The 21,001-nt window shown below is 32.0% G+C and overlaps 1 protein-coding gene across 5 annotated transcripts in view; it reads right to left on the bottom strand.

The window, feature by feature from the left end:
- The window catches only part of FER (FER tyrosine kinase), a 234,035-nt gene that overhangs the window by 161,621 nt on the left and 51,413 nt on the right, over window positions 1–21,001 (bottom strand). For all 5 annotated transcript variants that reach the window (XM_074281925.1, XM_074281927.1, XM_074281929.1 and 2 more), the window contains 4 exons: window positions 17,403–17,586; window positions 7,366–7,503; window positions 6,648–6,767; window positions 4,919–5,041 (listed from right to left, as the gene is read on the bottom strand). In XM_074281925.1, coding sequence (XP_074138026.1) covers window positions 4,919–5,041; window positions 6,648–6,767; window positions 7,366–7,503; window positions 17,403–17,586 — 565 coding nt within the window. The remainder of the gene's footprint in view (window positions 1–4,918; window positions 5,042–6,647; window positions 6,768–7,365; window positions 7,504–17,402; window positions 17,587–21,001) is intronic.

The following is a 21,001-nucleotide window of genomic DNA, read 5'->3' as shown; positions in this document are numbered from 1 at the left end:
GTCTCCTATGAGAAAAAAAGAGGTGGTCAGTTTAGTTAAATTATAGAGTATAGAAAGAGTAAAATGTACACTGAAAATGGAAGAATATGTTAGAGCCAGGTACTGATGCGTATTAAAAGTTAACAAGGATTTTTATTCAATTTCTGAGTGCAAAAAAATTTGTATAGCTGTTAAATAAAATTTAGACTATTTCAAATAGTTTATTTCTTTTCTCTTATCCTTTTAAATTATTTTTATGTCCTGAGAAAGTGTATATCATTATTGTAATGTATATTTATTTTTATATAAAATATAAAATTTAATAGTGTAAAATATATAAATCTATATGTATAATACATATATATGTGTATATTAGATACACATATACATAAAGAGAAATAAAGATATTACGAGTGCCTAATGAAAAACATTTTAGTAACAGTGACGTGAAATTAAAAAAAAATTTAGAGACCGTTACTGTAGATGCTTCCTAATAAAAACACAGATTCTAGAATTTTGTCAGAAATTAAAGTCAAAGTGTTCTACAGTTTAAGGATTTCATCCTTTTTTCTATTTTTAAATGAAGCCCTTCTCCAGCCTTGTGATTCCAACTTCCACAACTTTTCAATGATCACTGACAGTAGCTCATCCCATCTACCTTTTTTATTAGCTGAGTATTTAGTTCATGTGGACCATACTTGCACTCATTAATAGAAACTTGACTTTTTATTATCTCTTTATTTTGAATATCAGTTCTTTATAATCATTCTTGCTCTATCCTTCCAAGGCCAAGTACATTGTTTTTGGCAGAAAGAAATTCATTTTGTATATGTTTGTACATACTTCTGGTAAAAGCAATATACCAATCCCTCTCCCTCCCCCATAACAAGGTAGGCAATTTTTCTTAAAAGTTATTGAGAACATCCTCAAGTCTTGGTTGGATCAGAGGACAAAAGATTACAGACGCTGACATTTGCTGGTTGTTTGAATACAAAGAAGCCACGAGGAACTCCAGGGCCATGCCAGTGCTTGGAGGGTAGGTTGATAACTTGGATAAGGAAGTTTCATTTCCCTGAATAAAATGAAAGTACCTCCAGAGTCTATCTTTTCTGAATATACCTCTCCTGCTATGGCTGTGTAAAAGTATTTTTGTTAACTGTCAAATGGCTTTAAATTGTTTCATGGTGTTCTATCAAATAAAAATTAACAAGGTATGACCCTGTGCCAGTATGCATATATTAAATAGTTTCTATTTAGAAAGTAAACAACATTAAGGCAGAGATTCTTTCACTTTTGCCTTTGAATTCTTAGCACTTAACTCAGTTTTTAATGAATGTAGATGATTAATTTAATCTAGTTTACCCTGGATTCTATCTTCCAAAAAACAAAAAGTTCAGTATAAATGTGAACTATTATTATTATTTTTCTTCCTCATTGGAATTGGGTTTTTGTGTGTGTTTTCTTAATTTCAATTTTTGTGCTTCTCATCTTTCTTGCAATGAATTTACCTGAAAAACTTTAGACCAGGAGATCCTATCTATCCTTCATGGGCATCCCCTTGAAATCTACTCATATAAAATATAAAGCACATGTGAGAACTAAGAAGATTTAATAATGTAATAATTATAAAATGATGTATCAAAAATAAATTTCTCATATATGTACAAAGCCTGTATTGCAAGTTTAGGTAGTCTGTAGCATATTTCAAAGGTAATCTAAGCATAAGAAGTGCTATAAGGAATATTATCAAGGAAATATATGATGGTAAGAGAAGATAGCCAAACAGAAAGCTCCTCTGGCTGGAAATAGCTAAGCAAATCAAGGAACATGAATAAGATTTGTGTACAAAAAGGATAAACATGAAGAATTCAGAGAAACATGGTAAGACTATATGAACTACTGGAAACTAAAGTAAGAAAAATGAAGAAATCAAGATACATAATGACTACAACAATATAAACAAAAAATAAAACATAGTACACTACATAATTATCATGGTCAAAGTTGGCTATGAAAGACAGATAAAGAAATGCTCCTTTTTTCCCTCATGTGAGAGGGAATTGTGAGCAAGGAATGTTGAATATATTATCACATATGATCAAGATGTTCATAGGTTTTATTTAATTGTTTTTCTTTTATAATCTTTGTTACAAGTAAAAATTCATTAAATAGAGGAAATGAGGTAAATATATTTAGAGACAAGTTACTGCAAAACAAAAGGCATAAACATTTTTAAAAAGCTGAGTCAGAAGCTGCACCTAAGTACGATTGCCCTTTTTCATCTGAAAATAGTAAGAAATATGCCAAATAAAACTAATTAAAATAGAGACAAAAGAAAATCTTACAAGAAAAATTCAATCCCCCCCAAAAAAAGGCAGAAACTGTAAAACTAAGAAAGTAAATAAAATAAAAAAGAGAGATACTAGCACGATAAAGAAATACTATTAATTGAAAGAATGGGAGGAAAAACCTATGAAAGAAGAAAATAATACTGGAATCAGCCCAACCAGAAAAACAGAAAAGAGAAGGAAACAAAAATGAGTAGCCCCCAAACTGAATGAAACTTAATAAAAGAATTAAAGGAGGAGATAAGAAATAAAATTTCATATGTAAAAGAAAAATATATAAAAAGGAATTAGTAATTTAAAACAAAAGCTTTCTAGCTTTTAATAAGACAATAAATACTATGGGATAAAGAAGGAAGAGACAGACCTCAAGAATACAAATATTAAGAAGAGATGTTAGAGTAAATCCAAAAGAAAATAAAATTGGAAAAGCACAAGGTATCTCTATAAACCAAAACAACTCTCATACACAAATTCATCTAGATAATCACTTTTCCCAGAAAAGATATTAAAAAAGAAAAGAAAAGAAAAAGAGTCTGTGTACCACATTTGCAAAGTTATGAAAAAAAATGCCTGAAATTACTGGAACAAAAGGTCAAACGGCAGTTTATGTGGCTCCACTGGGTACCAGCAGAGAGAAATCTCAGATTTACATTATCCTGAAATGCAGCCATTCTACTCTGTTTATTTTCCAGATCAAAGAGGGGATAGGGTAGGGGAGGAAATCTCACAAATGCTCAGGAGACAGTCCATTTATTGAAAGAAAACAATCTGAATTACTGAAATATGATATACTTCAAAAGCAAAGCAAAAATAGTTCGCACTATCCTTCAAAAGGTAACATTTATGCAGTAAACAAATCAAATAAGGAGGTAGAAAGTAACTAAAGTAATAACTTCCAACCATTCCTTTTGAGAAAAGCAAAGATGAACAGAATTACTATAAAGCAAACATAAAAGACAAAAGAAACTTTTAAAAAGTAAGTTTCAGTACTTTGAAAAGGCTATGTAAAGTGTTTACATTCTAAAAACTTTGGTGCTTGGAGAAGCTTTGTCTGTGATAACTTTGTGATCACTAAGAAAAAGATTAGTTATAGGCTTTAGTGATCAGGATAAACTATGATAATGAATAAAAGGTAACTAGAAGGACAGTACTTAATATTTCTTTAAAATAGTATCTTAAGAAAAGGCCAATGGGGAAAAAAAAGGGCTGGATGGAGCTAGAAGAAGACTGCTTGCCTAAGCTGAGCAAAAGGAGGTATAAAAATTATAAAAGCAATAAAAGTAGAATCAAGTGAGGTTAAATAAGGAGATGGAAGAAGAATGAACTGACTTCAATAAGAGAAGTATGTAGAGTTAGGATGAATGTTTAAGCTTTCAAAAGGTGAAAATACTTAGGGTTCATATCAACAGGGGGAAAAAAAGAATAAAATTTAAGTCTGAACTAGTAATTAGAGGTTAGTGGGTTATCTCAAGGAAAACAAGGTAAAGATACCAAATGCTGATTTTAAACATTTAAAGATCCATAACAAAATTTGACAGAGGAAAAATAAATGGAGAAATCAAGACTTTGAATATTAATGGATTTAATTAGCCCATAAAAATGGAAAATGGCATAGCAATGACTGGGGAAAGAATGTTTACCCATACAAGAGAAATCAATCAAAAAAAAAACACAAAACAAAAATAGACTACGTTAATTACATAAAATAAAGGAATTTTTGCATAAATAAAATCAATACAGTTAGAATAAGGATGGCTGTCAAGTGAAGAAAAAAAAATCTTTAAAAAAAAGTAGCCCTAAAAAAAGTCTTATATATTCAAGATGTACAGCAAATTGACACAATTATTAATATAATACAAGAGCCACTCTCCAATAATTATGTAAAATCATAAGAAAAACTCTAAATCAGCAAATTAAAACAAACTGGAAAGCTCCTCTCACACCCATCAGATTCACAATGATAATACAAAATAAATATTCAATGGGAGGGGAGGGAGATGAAAGTTTGCATGCTAAGGCTACATGAGCACACTAACTATCAGTAAAGTTTTTAATAGGTTTCTCCATTCTACAAAGACATTTGTAAATCTGGTAAAAAGTATAAAAGCAGAAAAGTGGATGCAACATTTATTAGAATTATTTTCTGAAAGAGTGAAAATTTTTTTTATTTCATGGCCACAAGTCATCATAAGCCAAAAGTCAACATAAAACAGGTAGAATATGTTCAAAATGTACTGTTTAAGTAATGAAGGGAGCATATAAAGCATTCTGGAAAGATTTCTCAAAAATAACAAATAAAATATAAATTGGTGATTAAAACTGTTTTATCATCTAGAACAGGATCTCAGGACCCAGTTATATTCTTTATTTTCTTAAGACAGTGGACAACAGCAAGTATTATTATGAAAAGTTTTGACAACATGGACTACTTCAAAGGGAATTCCCAGAGAACCTTGAACAACATTCTGAAAGTCACTGATGTAGAATATTAGCTTTTGTAGAAGCCCTCATTTTCCAATAGATGACAAATAAGTACTATTGTACTATTAAAGTAATTATACTTCTTTCTTTTAAATTGTTTTACTACTTACTCAGACTTCTTTTCACAGGTCTTAGAAGATTCTTCAATACTCTTTTCTAGTTCCAGGACTAATTCCTCCTTGTTTAAAAGCATCTGTTGTGTTTGGATCAATTCTTCTTCAACAGTTTTCAACCTAGAAAAAATAAATGCTACCCAATCAACTAATGCATGAACTATATACATGGTGTACAGAGATAAACAATACATATATAAATATTCTCAAATATCTGAATGCATGGTGGGCAATTTCTATTTCTACTTAGTTTCTTAATGTGCACAATTTCCCAATTTTACATATGTTTTATAACACATAGTCATAAGATAAATACCATTAGAAAAATCTGTGGCAACAAAAAATAATTACTACTAATTAAACTTTTTTAATTACCATTTTGAAAGCACTACCATTTATAGGGTTGAAATTTTTATTGTGAATCTTATGTAGTATGGTGTTAAAGAATGCTAATTTTTATGTATTTTTTAAAGGATCCAGCACTCTGATTCCAAATATGAAAGTTAATTATTAACTGCTTTAATAAAAGAAAGACCTAATAGAATATTAAGAAAGATTTGGCCTCTACTCAGTTATGTCTCTGAGCACAAATGAAATGTCTGGAATTCGTTCCTTCTAATTCTACCTTTACCTTGGAAAATCCCTAACTTCTTCCAAAGCACAGTTTAGTTGCCATCTTTTCCTGATGAGGGTTTTCCTGATTCCCCAAATTTTTAATATACTCTCTCCCTTGAAAATACTTTATATTTATGTATACATTAATTTTATATACTTTATATTTAGTAATATCTCCAAAAAGATGTAAGCTCTTTGAGGATAGAAGAAATTTCTTTTGTGTTTTTTTTGGGGGGAGCTTCATTTCCCCCAAGTTATAACATAATTACTTGCATATATGCACATAATCAACATTTGTTAAACTAAATTGAATTTATTACAACTAAAGTTTAAAAAAAAAAAGAATTCATACAGCTTAATATAAAATAAGAGAGAGCTTAGTAGAAAATAACAGCCAAAATATAATAGAAAGTATATTTAATCAAGTGTCAGAAGATGAGCTACAGTCACACTCAAGTATAATTCATTCAGCGCAGTTACAATTATAACTCAGCTCCAGTTAGCTATGTGAACATTGATGAAAATGATATATTTGAATTTTTTTTCCTCCTCTATAAAATGAAGGCATTAAATCATTATTTTCAGAGTCCTCTAAAAGTTCAAATGATATATTCAGATGGAAACTGGTAATGATAATACCTTCCTAGAGTTTTGGAAGACAAATGTAACAATGTTCATTAAATTTTAAAAATTTAAGAGAATCATATTTCTTTTCTTGATTTAAAAAATAAAATTTTGGAAAATAAAATGATTCTTCAGATAAAGGTATAGGATATTGACTTAAGGAATATTAAAGGAAAACTAAAAGTTAACTACTAAAAATTATTATTGTTATATAAAGATATGTCAACTAGAAGAATGGATATGAGTAAGATAATAGCATATTAATAAATGTTGTAGTCTCAGCCAAAGCTTTCATATAAAGCATCACCAAAATTAATGATAATGATAGCAAAAGTTTTGAATAAAAATTGGTTCATGAAGCAACTGTAATGTATTTTATAGCTTATAATATTAAAATAAGCATTTAAAATTCAGTAAATCACTTAAATCTAACATAAAAATTAAGACAATCCTATTTATCTATAAAGAGTTTGAATTTTTTACTTACATTATTTGCAAACTCTCTGCTGTTAAATTATTCCACATGATCTCATTAGCCTGAAGACTTTCATTTTCTTCAAGTAAAGAAGCATCAAACTCAATTTCTTGCTCCTCAATAGCTGGTGATCTGGCAAAACATAGGAAATAGTTCAGACTGAATATACTAATTCATTATATATCAAGGACAAATATACATCATGTTATGAGAGCTAAAAGGAACCGTTGAAGCAACTTGTCCAAATCTCTCATTTTACAAATGAGGAAAGCGAAGTTGAGATATTAAGTGATTTGCCCACCCATAAAGGTAATAATTGAACCCAGGTTCTTGAATGCAAAATCCATTGTCCTTTTTTCCATCACAGTAAACATGAAAAAATTCTTGGGACAGATCAAGAGTTCATTTGCTCCTCTCAAAGATATTTCCTCCTTTGGTTATCTCATATCCTCATGCTATACACATCTCTACCCAAAAGAATCCAAGATCCTAAAAAGATGTTTCATTTTTTTCTTTGGCACTCCCAAAGTCTAGCACAGTACTTTAGACATTGTATGCATATGAGTTAAATTGAACTGTTTTAGATTTAAAAATGACTTTCAAAATAACTAAAAGTCAACAAGTTTTTTTTTTGTTTGTTTTTTTTTGCTTTACTATGCTTTCACAGTTGTTCAACTATATTCAACAACCTTTTGACATAAATGCTAAAAGCACAATGAAAATCTCATACCTGTAAACATCTATGAAATTGTTGTATTCCGTGCTAGGGTCAATCTGTTCAACTGATGTCTGAATCTCTTTATGGACATTGACTATTTCCTCTGTTACAAGACTGGTAATCTGGCTGTATTCATCAAATATACTTTTTCTAAGAGCAAAAATATAAAAAAAGTTTCAGTTTTGAAAGAGATTGAAGTAGGGGCAGCTTGGTGGAACAGTGGATAGAGCACCAGCCTTGAATTCAGGAGGACCCAAGTTCAAATCTGGTCTCAGACACTTAACACTTTTCCTAGCTGTATGACCCTGGGCAAGTCACTTAACCCCAGCCTGGGGGGGAGGGAGAGGAGAGATTGAAGTAAAAGCAGAATGACAAACATTAGATTTAAAATACTAGTTATAGTCAAAAAATGTTTGTGAGATTCCTTATATACTCCAAATATTTGAAGTAAATAAAATAATTTACAATGGAAAACAATGAAATAAATTTTGAAATCTTATGCCAATTAATGACATCAAAATAGTTCAAGATTAACTATAGATGTTAAGCTAATACGAGTAAAAAATATGATGGACTAGAATAGTCAAAGAAGGCCTTCAATAGTAGACTTAGGAAAAAAAGGATTTACTAGGCAATAGAAAAAGCAAAGACAAATTTGAGAATAATGTGCAAAATAACTGGAAAACAATGAGGAAATCGACTATAAGTAGAGTAAGGTATACTTAGTGGAGAATAATGAAAATGAATCTGGATAAGATCAAATATAGCTTTCCCTTCCCTACTCTACTCCATATTTTCCTCCCTCCCTTGAATTCCCAGCAAAATTTAATGTCTATAGCATAACTTAGATATTTGACTTAGATAATTCTCTTTATCCCCAAGTTTTGTTAATGTGAAATTATCTCCCAAAGAAGATTATAAACTTCTTAAAGATAGAGATTAATTCAGGAAATAATCTTACATTAAACAATATCTGTTTATTAAATGACTGATTTCCTAGTAGATAAGATAAAAGCACCTAGTCTAAGAAATAAATACATAGAAGAAAAGTATATCCCTAGAGAACAATGTATTGCTAAAAATCACTAGTCACAGCGGGATTCATGCAAAAGAGAATTAAGTATTGTTAAATATTACATTTCCATATGAAAACCACATACTCTCTGAAATCTAGAAAACAAACATAACCTGTCCAGTATCAGAAATTCTGGGGGATGTGATCACTGAGGAAATTTTGGCAACCTGATACATTAAGAGTTTATAAGCCTGGGAATAGTGGAACAATAATAGAAACAGTGAAAATATTAGCAGGGAATACTTGTTTATTTTCTTGTAAGTTGTATGGTAGTAGGACACTGAAGAGGAGATAATTCTATGGGCAGTAAAAAAAATTAAAATTAGAAAGTGGCTAACCAAGGCTTAGTGCATAGAAGAAAGGGTCATAAAATGCTCAAACAAAAGTAAGAAATGCTAGCTTGTGAATCAAGAGGCCTTAATTCCAAAACTAACTCTGCCACCAACCACTTGTATAGTTTTGGGCAAATTGTTTCAACTCAGATTCAGTTTCTTCATCTATAAAATTAAAGATTTAGATTACAAACTTCATCCTTTTAGAGTCATGGACTTGCTTTTTTTGAGTGGTAAAGCCTATATACTCCATCTCAGAATAATGTTTTTATATTCCTAAAACAAAATACATGGGACAATGAAGGAAATCAATTATACTGAAATAATTATTAAAAAAAATTAAAGTATATAGTCACCAAATTATGTACATGTGGATAAGATGATTCTAAGATTTCTTTTAGTTTTATGTCTCTATAGCATTCTATTATCATTCTGTGATCCTCAATGGTTTTATGGAAGTAAACTAATACTTTAGTTGGAACAAGGGAAAGAGAAAGATTTAGAGTCAGAACACCTCATTTCAAATCCTGCTCTGCCACTTATTACCTCAGTGTCACCTTAGAAAAAACTGCTTCACCTCTCTTGGACTCCTGTTCCTCATCTTTAAATTAAGGAAATTGGACTAGATGACATAAGGCTTAACTAAGCCACTAGGTGATGATGTCTCTTTAGGAAATATTTATGAACAATTCACAGCATAAACATCAGACACTAATGTAGATGAGTCATGTTAAAGAAAAGAGAAAGAAAAAAATTCAGGCAGATAACTCTGGATAAGGAACTAACACTTCTCCCCTAAATATCCAAGGGGAACTTGGAATAATTGACATTTGCACAGCGGTGGCAATAAAGCACAGAGGATGAACTGTGAAAAATATAGGCTCATATCCCTGATTGATATCTAGTGACTATATAACTAAAAGAAAGTCACTTAACTGCTCAGTACCCTTGGTAAGTGTATTTGACTATGATTTACAGATAAGTTAGTAGTCCATATTAGTGGAAAACATATATACGTATATGTATATATGTATGTATATAAGTTTAAAGTTTGCAAAGAGCTTTGTATACAATATCTCTCAAGAATCATAACAACCAGAGGCATGTACAATAGACATTACAACTACTTTATAGATTAGAAAATATAGCAGAGAACTTGCTCATTCTCATATAATTATCAGATACAGGACTGAAACTCAAGACTCCAGGTCCAGCAATACATTTACTAAGCTATATTTTGGGGGAGGTCAGGTAAAACAGTGGATGGAGAAGGAAATGGCAAAACACTTCAATATTTTTGCCAAAAAAAACTCCAAATTAGAGCATGAAGAATCAAGATTGAAAAAAAACAAAATAACAAAATGTCATACTGCTTCAATTAGACTGTTTATTAGGAAAGTAATAAAATTTAGTGTTTTTAAAATTTATTTTTATACTGTTTTCTGGTTTGTATTTTTTAAATTCTAATATATGCTGTGTTACTCAACAACTTCCTAATGGAACTAGAAACTAAAATGTCTGATATCTTACAATTCAAATTATCAATCTAATTATTCACCAAGATTATTAATTATTAATTAAATACTATTATAATTATATAACATACTAAGTCATATTATGCAAATTTATATCAAATAATTATATTTTAGTTATAGTATATAAATAATATATGTGCTAATATAGTAATATTAAACAACTGTTATAATTACATAATATGATTATGAATAATTAAATGATTTTATTATATCAAAATTAACTAGAGGTGCCGGTAGCTTAAGTTTTTTAAGTTGTCATAGTTTCTTTTAATAGGGAAATGTTTAACAAAATAAATAAAAATACAACAAAACATGAATAATATCAATTTGTGGTTTTCTAAGTCAATATGTGGCTTCAAGAATCTATTTCTACTTGAATTTGACATCATTGGTGCTGTTTTGTGGGTGAAGGTTTTGTAAGTTTTTGGAAGAAGTCAAGAGGAACAAAAGATTTTCACAAACAAAAGTGACTAGCCTTTGTAAATCCTTTCAATTATTTAAAAGTTTAAAGGTGGGGAATTAAGGGAAAGAGTTAGAATTTTTCTGGAAAAAAATGTATTTTAAGCAACCTATTAGAATACTTGACTCAACAGGTATGCCATCATTCCTCCAACATACTAGATAATAAAAGTGTTAATTGGTTGTTGTCCTTTATTCTCAAATAGGATCAAAATGACTTCACTTATGTTAAGAGATGAGTTACAGAGTGTCTGATTGTGCTGATCAAACCGAAACAAGCTTAGAATGCTCTGCCACAGGTCAGAAACAAAATAGTCCCTATAAGCATTTGGAATGAATCTAACTTGGCACATCTCATATTTCTTCTGAGCTAATTCAATTTTACTTTGCTCCTAGAGTACAGAAACTTCTCTGATGAGGGCAAGCTATCTCGAGTAGTGCTGTGCTAGTATCTCCCATGTCATACAATCAATTGTAAAGTTCTTAAGAGAAACCTTGAGAGTGTCCTTGTATCACTTTTTCCGACCACCTTGTAAAACCTTGTCCTATGTGAGTTCTCCATAAAATAATCTTTTTGGCAAGCATACATTTGGCATTTGAACAATGTGGTCAGAGTTTAGTAGGTGAAATACAAATTAAGTTATAATAGATTTAAAGTCACAGTAATTAACCATTTACTAAATTGGAATTACATCTTTTTACATTCAAAATTACAAACATATTTAAACATTCAGAAAAATAAAGCAACAGAAAATACTCAAACTCAAATGTACTCATCACTAACTTTTACCATTTACAAATCACATGAAATGAGGTACATAATCTGCCTTGGGTATACAACTATATAATTAGCATAAGCAATTTCCTGCGGTGCCATATAAATAAAATACAGATTACAAAAGTGTTCATGTAAATTGCTTAACTTATCCATAGTTTTTGTGTAAGAGTCAATAAAGATGTGTCTACATAAGTAATTAAAATACTAAATCAGCAATATATCAAAAAATCTTTGAAAGATTCTCTGCAGCATCCAGAGATTACAACCCTAAATACAGTCAGAAGAGCTGCCAGATATTGTAGAACATCTTCACAAAATACTAAACAACCAACATATATAAAGGTTTTAAAGCACTGGCCAATAAGTAACCAGCTAGCACAGCACACATGACTTCATGTGAAGGCCATTCTAATACTCACCCATTTTTAGGAATTCCTTAGCCTGCCTGAATTCTGATTGTGTGAAAGTATGAAATAGAACAAACCAGAATTACAGAACAAGAGATACAACTGGCCTTGGAGTCAAGAAGACTGGCTACATACAATAATTGTGTGCAGCATGCACAGTGGCCAAACCCTGGTAAGCCATCTTGGCAGATGAGCTAAACCAGGGTGACGGTAACCAAAGGGACTCAATCCTATAGTGAGTTGGGCAGGATGAGGGTGCATCTACTCCAACCATGTAAAGACTTCTCCTGGCGGAATGGGCAGATAAGAACAATTGGTTCCAACAAGGGCAGCAGGTGCCGTGGAGCCCTTAGAGTTTGGTTCAACCCCGAGGACACCAAGGTCATCCACTGCATCCTGAGTCATCACCAGCCGGCTTGACTCTGTCCTGCCCCTGGACATTCATGGCTTTAGAAGAGACTGAGGCTTTGTGCAGCTCTGCTGCACTTCAATCCAATTTATGCATGAATGCAAAGACATCCCCAGACAGGTGGCAGAGCACTGCACTGTCTGATCTGCCACAGCTGGACACACTGTAACTTGACTCTTCAAGAACAAAGGACAACCCCCATACCATACCATACCAACCTGGTCGCATAAGATCTCAGTGTCCCATGCAACTCCCTAATTCACTGACATAATCACACAAAGTGAAAGATAAAAAAAGTAATGAGGTCTTATGTGGATAGAATACAAATACTCATCTAAACCTTGTGTCATTCCTTTACAATGTGGAAAAAAAAAAGAGTACTTGAAGTGGAAGGAGAACTTGGCATTAGCAGATAATCAACAGAACTTCATCTGAACTTTAAAAAAGAAACTTAATATCCCAGAGTCTGAAAGAGTTGAGAAGCCGTTATGATATATCCGGGAAGGGGCAAAGAGACACACTTTCTAGAGAGCCATAGGCACAAAAGAGTACCACTTTCTAGGAAACACTTTCAAGGAATAAGATCTTTGGCAACAGAGAAGAGAATCACCTATGTATTCTAAGAGGTAACGAACTGAAAGTTGAACCTGCAATAAGGAAGATCCAGATGCCCTATGAGTGTATGGGTATGTAGTATGAGCAGCCACAAGGAGAACAAGGACATAAGGTCTCTACAACACTCCAGGAATATGCTATCTTGGTCACATATATTCCCTACATTTATGTATTCTCTCCATGAGGTTACTCTAGATTTTTTCTCAGTCATCACATGTATTTATTTGTGGAAGATGTATATATTTGCAGGGTTACGGGGAGTGATTTGTGATCATTCTCCAGATTATATCATTTTAGCAAATACCTTATGTCTACTGGCTAGCTATTACAAGTAATCACACTGGTGGGAACTAATGAGTTATAATTTCAGAGACCTTGGAATCTATCAGTTACTCCACTCCTGAAAACATATGTAGCAATATAGAAAGGAATTAATTCTTTCCTCTTGACAGTATCTTTGTGCATTAGAAAGTTATTCCTGACCTCCTATGGAATCTTAATTAGCATGCCATAATCACTCCCATAAATCCTTTAATTTTCATCTTTCAGCTCCAGATATTTTCTCTTGCTGTCTATCATGCATGGAAAACTCTCCTTTCTTTGTTCCTCTGTTCCTCTATTCCAATTACTGACCTCCCTAGCTTTAAGTACGAACTAAAATCCTACCTTCTAGGAAGATTTCCCCAACCCCTCTTAATTCTACTATTTAACTTTTTGTTATTTCCTCTATATCCTGAAGGTAGATTGCTTTGTATGTATTTGTTTGCATGTTGTCTCTTCCATTAGATTGTAAATTCCATGAAAGCAGACACTGTCTTTTGCCTTTTTTTTTTTTTTCTCTCCAGTGCTTCCACTTTATCTGGTGTGCTTAATAGATGTAGATGTGCTTAATAAATGTCTGATTGACGGAATGAGCAGAGAAAAACATCCCACAGCTATATTTCTGATACTTCTCCTGAATTTGCTGGGAAGATTCATGCCTATGTTATTTAATAATATAAATGTTTATAAAATTTATATATATATATATATATATATATATATATATATATATATATATATATATATATATATATACATACACACATATAGTAAAATTTAGTTGTTTCTTGTTTTTATTCCTAAAAGACAATTCATATCTCTTTTGGAGATATAATATACATGATTTTCTCCTTTTTTCCTTTACTTAGTTGTCACATAACTGTATATTTGAAGAGTTATTAGTTGAAAAAATATAAGAATTTAAACAGGCAAAAGAAACTGACCAAATTCCCTCATTTTAAAACTCCCTGAAAGACTTGTTCCCATTGCTACATCAAATAGCCTAATTTACCTCCACAACTAACATTTCAATAGGGCTAGTCTACCTATATCACTGTCCTTCATAAGCTCCCAGTTGTTTAAAAGACAGAACACAAACTCCTCTGTGGCATTTAAAGCTGTTCATCATCTAGATCTTTCCAGAGTGAGAATAAAATATCTTCTTTCCTATGCTTTTCACACTGGTCTGCTTGTTATTATTTGACCATGATTTTCCTTCTTCTGTCTGCATGCCTTTGTCCAAGCGCCCCCAAGTGCAGAAATGTCTCATTCAACCCAACCTCGTGGGACTCCTTCAAGGCTGAATTCAATTTGCCACTTCCTTCAAGTGACCTTTCCTAATTGCCTCAGCTGTTTTACACCACAATCATCCCTTCACAGTATTTTTCTTGATATCCTCCCATTAGCCTCCCAGTGTAGAATATAAGCTTCTTGAGAACAAGGACTGTGTTGGATCTTTGGGACCAAGTAGAGATAGCAGAATATGTAAACCAAGGCATGAGCTGATTTATTACTTTGATTACTTGGGAAAATTATTCAAAAAAGAGGGCTGATAGGCAGCATTTTTAGTGGAAAAAAAATAATAGCACTAAACTAAAATTGAAGGTAGTTATCTGAGAGTTTTGTCCCATTAACTGTGTGACTTTTAGAAAATCACTTCAGTCTTTTGGGTCTCAATTTGTGAAATGACAGATGTAGTTGAGAAGTTGCCTTCCAGCTGTGATATTTTTGTGATTATAAATCAGGCGAATGCTGGACGTAGGAGTGTTCAACAAAGGAACAAAGAGGCCTCTGGTTTCTGGTTGTGAAAAACCTTTTATCTCTACTTTTTATTCTACTACTACCTTCTCTCTCTGACAGAATTTAAATTCCAAGAGGTCAGGAGCTTTTTATTTTTACTTAGATATTTTCAGTGCCTACCACACAATAAATATTTAATAAATGCTTGCTAAATTAATGAATGAATTAATAACAGCTTCCAAAGTACCCCTTAGCAAAGATCCAATATATCAGAAAAGCACCAGTTTCTAATTGCTCCAAACAAAATTCTTTCACTAAGCAAGCCAAATCACATGACCCTCTGCTCAAACGACATCAAAGAAGTGATATCCTATCACTCTCGAAGTGACTTAGTACAGGTGTACTGACTAGATGATGAGATAGGTTCTAGAGTGAGTGAGAGCTGAAGAGTTGGGAGAAATTCACAGAACAGAACTTCTCTCTCCCTTTTTTCTTATATTCATTAAAATAAGGATTATACACACAATATGTGTAAAGCACAATGCTAAAAACTGAAAGAAATGCAAAAGCAAGATATGGTAATCCCCAGAAGGATTTTATTTAAAACAGAACTTTCTCACTGTTTTTCTAAAATCAAGGAGACTATCCTTCAGTTCTTAGAAATTAGTAACAAACTCTGTAGCTGCCAAGTCCCTTTTTTTAAAAGTCTCTGCTTCTTTCTGGTGAGGGTATTTTGCAGCACTAGCCTGCCAATTCTTGCTTTTGCTTTTCTTTGTTTTCATTCAAATTTTTCTTTTCCTTTTGGTATGACTAATCTTTTTCCATAGTAGGCTTCAATGGCCCCTGAAATGCTTTACTCACACCAGATTCTACAATTTCTAAAAACCATTGATAAATGTTACTTAAGAGTTACAGGAGCAGCTAGTTGGTGTAGTGGATAAAGCACCAGCTCTGAAGTCAGGAGGACTTGAGTTCAAATCTAGCCTCAGACATTTAACACTTCTTGGCTGTGTGACCCTGGGCAAGTCACTTAACTCCAATTGCCTTGAGGGGAAAAGGTAAAATATTTGTAGATTTCCTTAGAATAATTTACATTTTTTTTAAAACCACAAAATTAAAAATACAACAAAAGAACACAATGAAACGTATGTATGGTACAAAATCCAGCACTATAAAAGGTGAAAAAAAAGCTCAGTCTAGTGAATGTCAGACTTTACAAGCAAATACAGTATCAGTAGAAGAAAATATGAATGATTACTGCTGTCACAAAATACAACCATTACTCTACTACTCTAGGAGAGAGGTTTAAGAACACCCAAACATAAGGGACAGGATATGAATAACAATCCTGCAAAGGAGACCAAAAAGAGCCGACGTGATAGATGGAAAAAGAAGCCCAATAAAGCACTGTCAGGAAAATTCAGAAAGGAATGACTATTCAGAAAATATTACTGGTCGAGAGTACCAAATGCTTACAGAGGGGTCAAGAAGAATGTGGACTAAGAAAAACTATTTGATTTAGTAATTAAAAGGTCACATGTCACCTCTAAGAGAATAATTTCTGTTGAGTGGTGGAAAAAAAAAAAAGCCAAATTGCAAGGAGTTGAAGTGTGGGAGGTTGAGAAAGTTAAGGTCACTAGAGTTAAACAGGTTTTTCTAGGAGTACTGCTGGGAAATAAGGAAAGATGGAAGACAGTATCTTAAGGAGATAGAGTAGGGTCAAATGATGTTTTTAAGGATAGCATGCTTGTGAGTAAGAACAGAAGGAACCAAAGGATAAGGAAGGCTAAAAGTTGGAGACTAAGATGGGGAATAAATGAAATGTTAAACTCCTGGAGAAAGATGAGGGGATGGGATCAAGCACACATGTAGAGTGGCTGGCTTTGGCAAATAGAAACATCAGTTCTCTAGAAATTCAGAAGAGGAAAGAATAGGCGGAGAATATTAAGATAATATGGCATATTGAATTGAGAAGAACTCTTAATGGATGTTTTCAATTTTGTGTTAAACATTAAGTGAGATCTTAAGCTAACGGGGAAAAGAAATGGGACAAAATAAGTGACAAGAAAAGAAGATATCAGGCAGAATTAAATGAAAAGTCAATCAGGGAAGAGTAAAAGCAACATTAAGGGCCCAGTCGAGAATACAGAGCATAAGTTTGTAATTGTCTCAAATAGCAAAACTATGATTTAGCATTTAGCAGCATGTAAAAAAAGGCATATGATGAACCATAGATAAGAAGAATAGAAAAAAAGATCATAAGGGAGAATTGAGTGTGCAACAGAAATTTTTGTATACCTATTAAAATATTAATTGGGATAGAAAACAACAAAATTACTTTAAAAGATCAATTCTGAACAAAAGTAAGTTTATCTTACAATGCGTTTATCATTTCTTCTTGCATTTTTTGTAATGAATCCAAGAGTTGAGGAAGTGTGTTATCATAATACTGATGCTGATGAAGCTGAGCTGCTTTCAAAGCCAATACATATTGATTATGCAACATATGAAGTTTCATTGTAGCTTTGTCATAACGGTCTTTTGCCTTCTCTGTTTCTTTCCCTGAAGAAAAATAGAGAAAGGATAGCAAAATTAATTATCATATCATAAAAATATTTTATCATTACTGCATAAGAATGATATCAAGTTATCATTCACTACTTTTGAGGAATAAGAAAAAAATAATAATGAATTAAAATCTCATATCTGATGAGTATTTCCTTTGTCACCTTGAACAGATCACTTAATATTCCTGGACCTCAGTTTCCTCATTTATATAAATTGAAAAGGTTGGCCTCCTAATTTTCTTTTGCACTAAGGCAAAAATCTTCAGTAGCAGCAATTTCATTAAAAAAGATAATTATAACAGTTAAAAAAATAAATAAATAATGAAAATGTAATAGCAAGAATAACAGAAATATTTCATACTTTACAAAGAAATTTTAACATTTACAAACAACTGAAATGACTTGTTCATGATCACCCAGCAATTTAGTCAGTATCAGAATGGGGATTTAAGCACAGGAATCTTGACCAAGTATACTACTCTTACGGTACCTTACTGCCTTAAGACATAATATCTACCCTCAAGGAATTTATAGTCTAATTGAGAAAAAGACTCACATAGAATGAAAGTAAGAATACAAACATTTTCTAATTAAAGGCTGAATTATACACACAGGATATGAGAGTATGGTTATAAAAGTTAAAGAGATTAAGTAGCCAGAATAGAAATCATACAATTTTAGTGCAGGAAGAGATTCTAAAAATTGTCTAGGCTAATTTTTGTCATCTTAGAGATGAATAAACTAATGTGCCAGGAAGTTAATCAACTTGTCAAAGATCTCACCAACAAGTTAATTAGAAGACCTGGAAAACAAAGTATTCCTATTCTGCTGTTCTTTCCTTTATACCATGAATAGTTAGGGAAGTCATCATGAAGGATAAAGTTTTTGATCTGGGCTTTTAAGAATGAGTACCAAAAAAAAATGTGGCTAAGTATGAAAGATGGGAAGGAACAAATTATGTAGGTAGAAGTAAAAAAGGGACTGTAAAAATAGGAATAATTACAGTAAGTCTACAAGATAGTATGGAAACCAGCTTAATGAAAATAAAAGCTACTTAAAAGGAAATTATGGAAAATTAAAGGGGTAGGTATAATGTTCAGGCTAGTTCCCTAGAGGGCCTGAGGATCAGTCAGAGTCAGGATCAATCAAAGTTCTTGGTCTTTAGGGAGAGAAGGAGGCAGGCAAGCTACCATATGGCTTGCCCAAGATGTATCCTGGATTCTGGAGTCTGGAGTCTCCAGCTTCTCTCCTCCTTGTCCTGAAGCCAAGTGACTCTGACTTCTCTCCCTCAGCCCTCCAATTCTTCCCTACAATTATCTCACCACCAAACATTCAGCAAGCACCAATGGTGAGGACAGCCATCACATCACCATCTCATCTAAATATATGTATATAGAGCCATTATCTCATATCAAATAAGTAATTAGCCTTAAGTGCTCTGCTGTCTGATTAAAGCACACCTTTTCAGAGTTTCAGCCCTCTACAATTAGGTACAAACAGATCACGGTGATCCTTGAAACCAAAAAACAAAAACAAAAAAGAGCACTTAAGACTACTTGGAAGAGAAAGAAAAAGAGGCTCACAGTAAAAAAAAAAAAAAAAAAAAAAAAAATTAAAGTAAGAAAAAGCATTATTATTTTAAAGGTTTTATAATTAATTTACAACATTGGCATATCTAGTATATAACTGATAAAAATAAATTATCAAGTATAAGAAAAGACAGTTTTATGTTTTACTTTTATTTTTTCAATCAATAATTTCAATTCAATAACTCAATTCAATTTCAATTTAATTTTTTAGTTCAATTTTCAATCAATACATAAAATTTCAATTTTAAAAATTAATCTCTCCTTCCAACAATAACCTCTCGAGTAAATATTAGAAAGTTAAAATAAAAGCCTTGACATTGATACTCAGAGGCATAGTCCAACAATAACAACAAAAAAAAATTCCTCCATTTCCATATCCAAAATTGTACAGATCTTTTGTCATTTTAACTTCAACACCTCTTGGTAGCATGTTTTGTCTTTATTCTTTGAATTCCTGATTTATAATTAAATAATCAAAGCTCTAAAGTCCTTCAAATTGGCTTTTTTCTATAATGCTATTAAAAAATTAAAAAGCTGCTAAAAAAATTTTTGTACATATAGCCCTTTTCTCTGAATTAATTTAGGACATAAGCCTCATAGTGATATAGCTGGATCAAAAAGTATGCATGGTTTGGTAACTTTGTAAGCAAAGTTCCAAATTGCTTTCCAGAATGGCTTGCTTCTAACTCACAGATTCAATAGCCCTCTAGTAGCTGTTTTCTCCACAGTCCTTTCAACATCTATCATTTTTCTCTTTTGTCATTTTTGTCAAGCTGACAGGTATACAATACAAATACAATACAATACAATACAAATTGCTACATTTATATTTATCTAATTATTTGTGAGGGTTAAAAAAGGGGTGCAGTGGATAGAGTGCCAAGCTTAGAGTCAAGAAAACTCTTCCTATGTTCAGACACTTGCTAGTGGTAATGACCCTTGTCTTGTCACTTAAGCCTTTTTGTCTCCATTTCCTCATCTGTAAAATGAACTGGAGAAAGAAATAGCAAACTATTCCAGGATCTTTGCCAAGAAAACTCCCAAGAGGGTCATCAGGAGTCAGACACAACTGGAAAACAACTTTTGCCCTTTGAAAACTGACTTTTCCTATGTTCTACTTACATGATCCTTGTTATATTCATTTAAATTAGTTCCTTATATAACTTGGATATAAAAACTTCATCAAAGAAAACTGCTGAACAGATTATTCCAAGCTACCTGTTTCTCTTTTGATTTTAACTAACTCAGATTTTGGATACAAAAACTTTAGAAAATTTAAATGATCAAAATTATGCATTTAATCTTCTGAAATTCTAAAATTTCTTTAGTCCTGAATTCCCATATCCATAGGCTAAGAAAGGTAATGTCTTTCTTGCTCTAATTTATTTATAAGAACCTTTTTTTCTTAGTCATAAATCTATTTGGAATTATATTTACTGCATAGGGTGAGGAACTAGCTCAATTTACCCATCAGCTATTACTATTTCTCTAATTATTTAAGTCCATACTTCTGCAGAGTATTTTATAGTTGGATTCACATTGTCCCTGGATGGATCTTGGAAAACTCCCAAATATTTTAAGTTTCAAATTGTGAATTGAATTTTACCTTCTATCTTTTCTACTGGATTTTATAAGTTAAATATAAGAATGCCAATAATTTATTTCCTGCATTTAGACAAGTTATTATTTCAATTAAGTTTATTGATGTTCAAGGATTATCTAAATGCCACCATTGTATCTGAAAAAAAACCTAATTTTTGTTTCTTCTTTGTCAATAATTCTTTTAATTTTTTTCTTGCTTTATTATTTTATATATAACAT

The sequence above is a fragment of the Sminthopsis crassicaudata genome, chromosome 1 (assembly GCF_048593235.1).
Source record: "Sminthopsis crassicaudata isolate SCR6 chromosome 1, ASM4859323v1, whole genome shotgun sequence".
Classification (NCBI taxonomy): Eukaryota; Metazoa; Chordata; class Mammalia; order Dasyuromorphia; family Dasyuridae; genus Sminthopsis; species Sminthopsis crassicaudata.
Note: the sequence above shows the minus strand (reverse complement) of the source record. Positions and strands in the feature narration are given on the sequence as shown.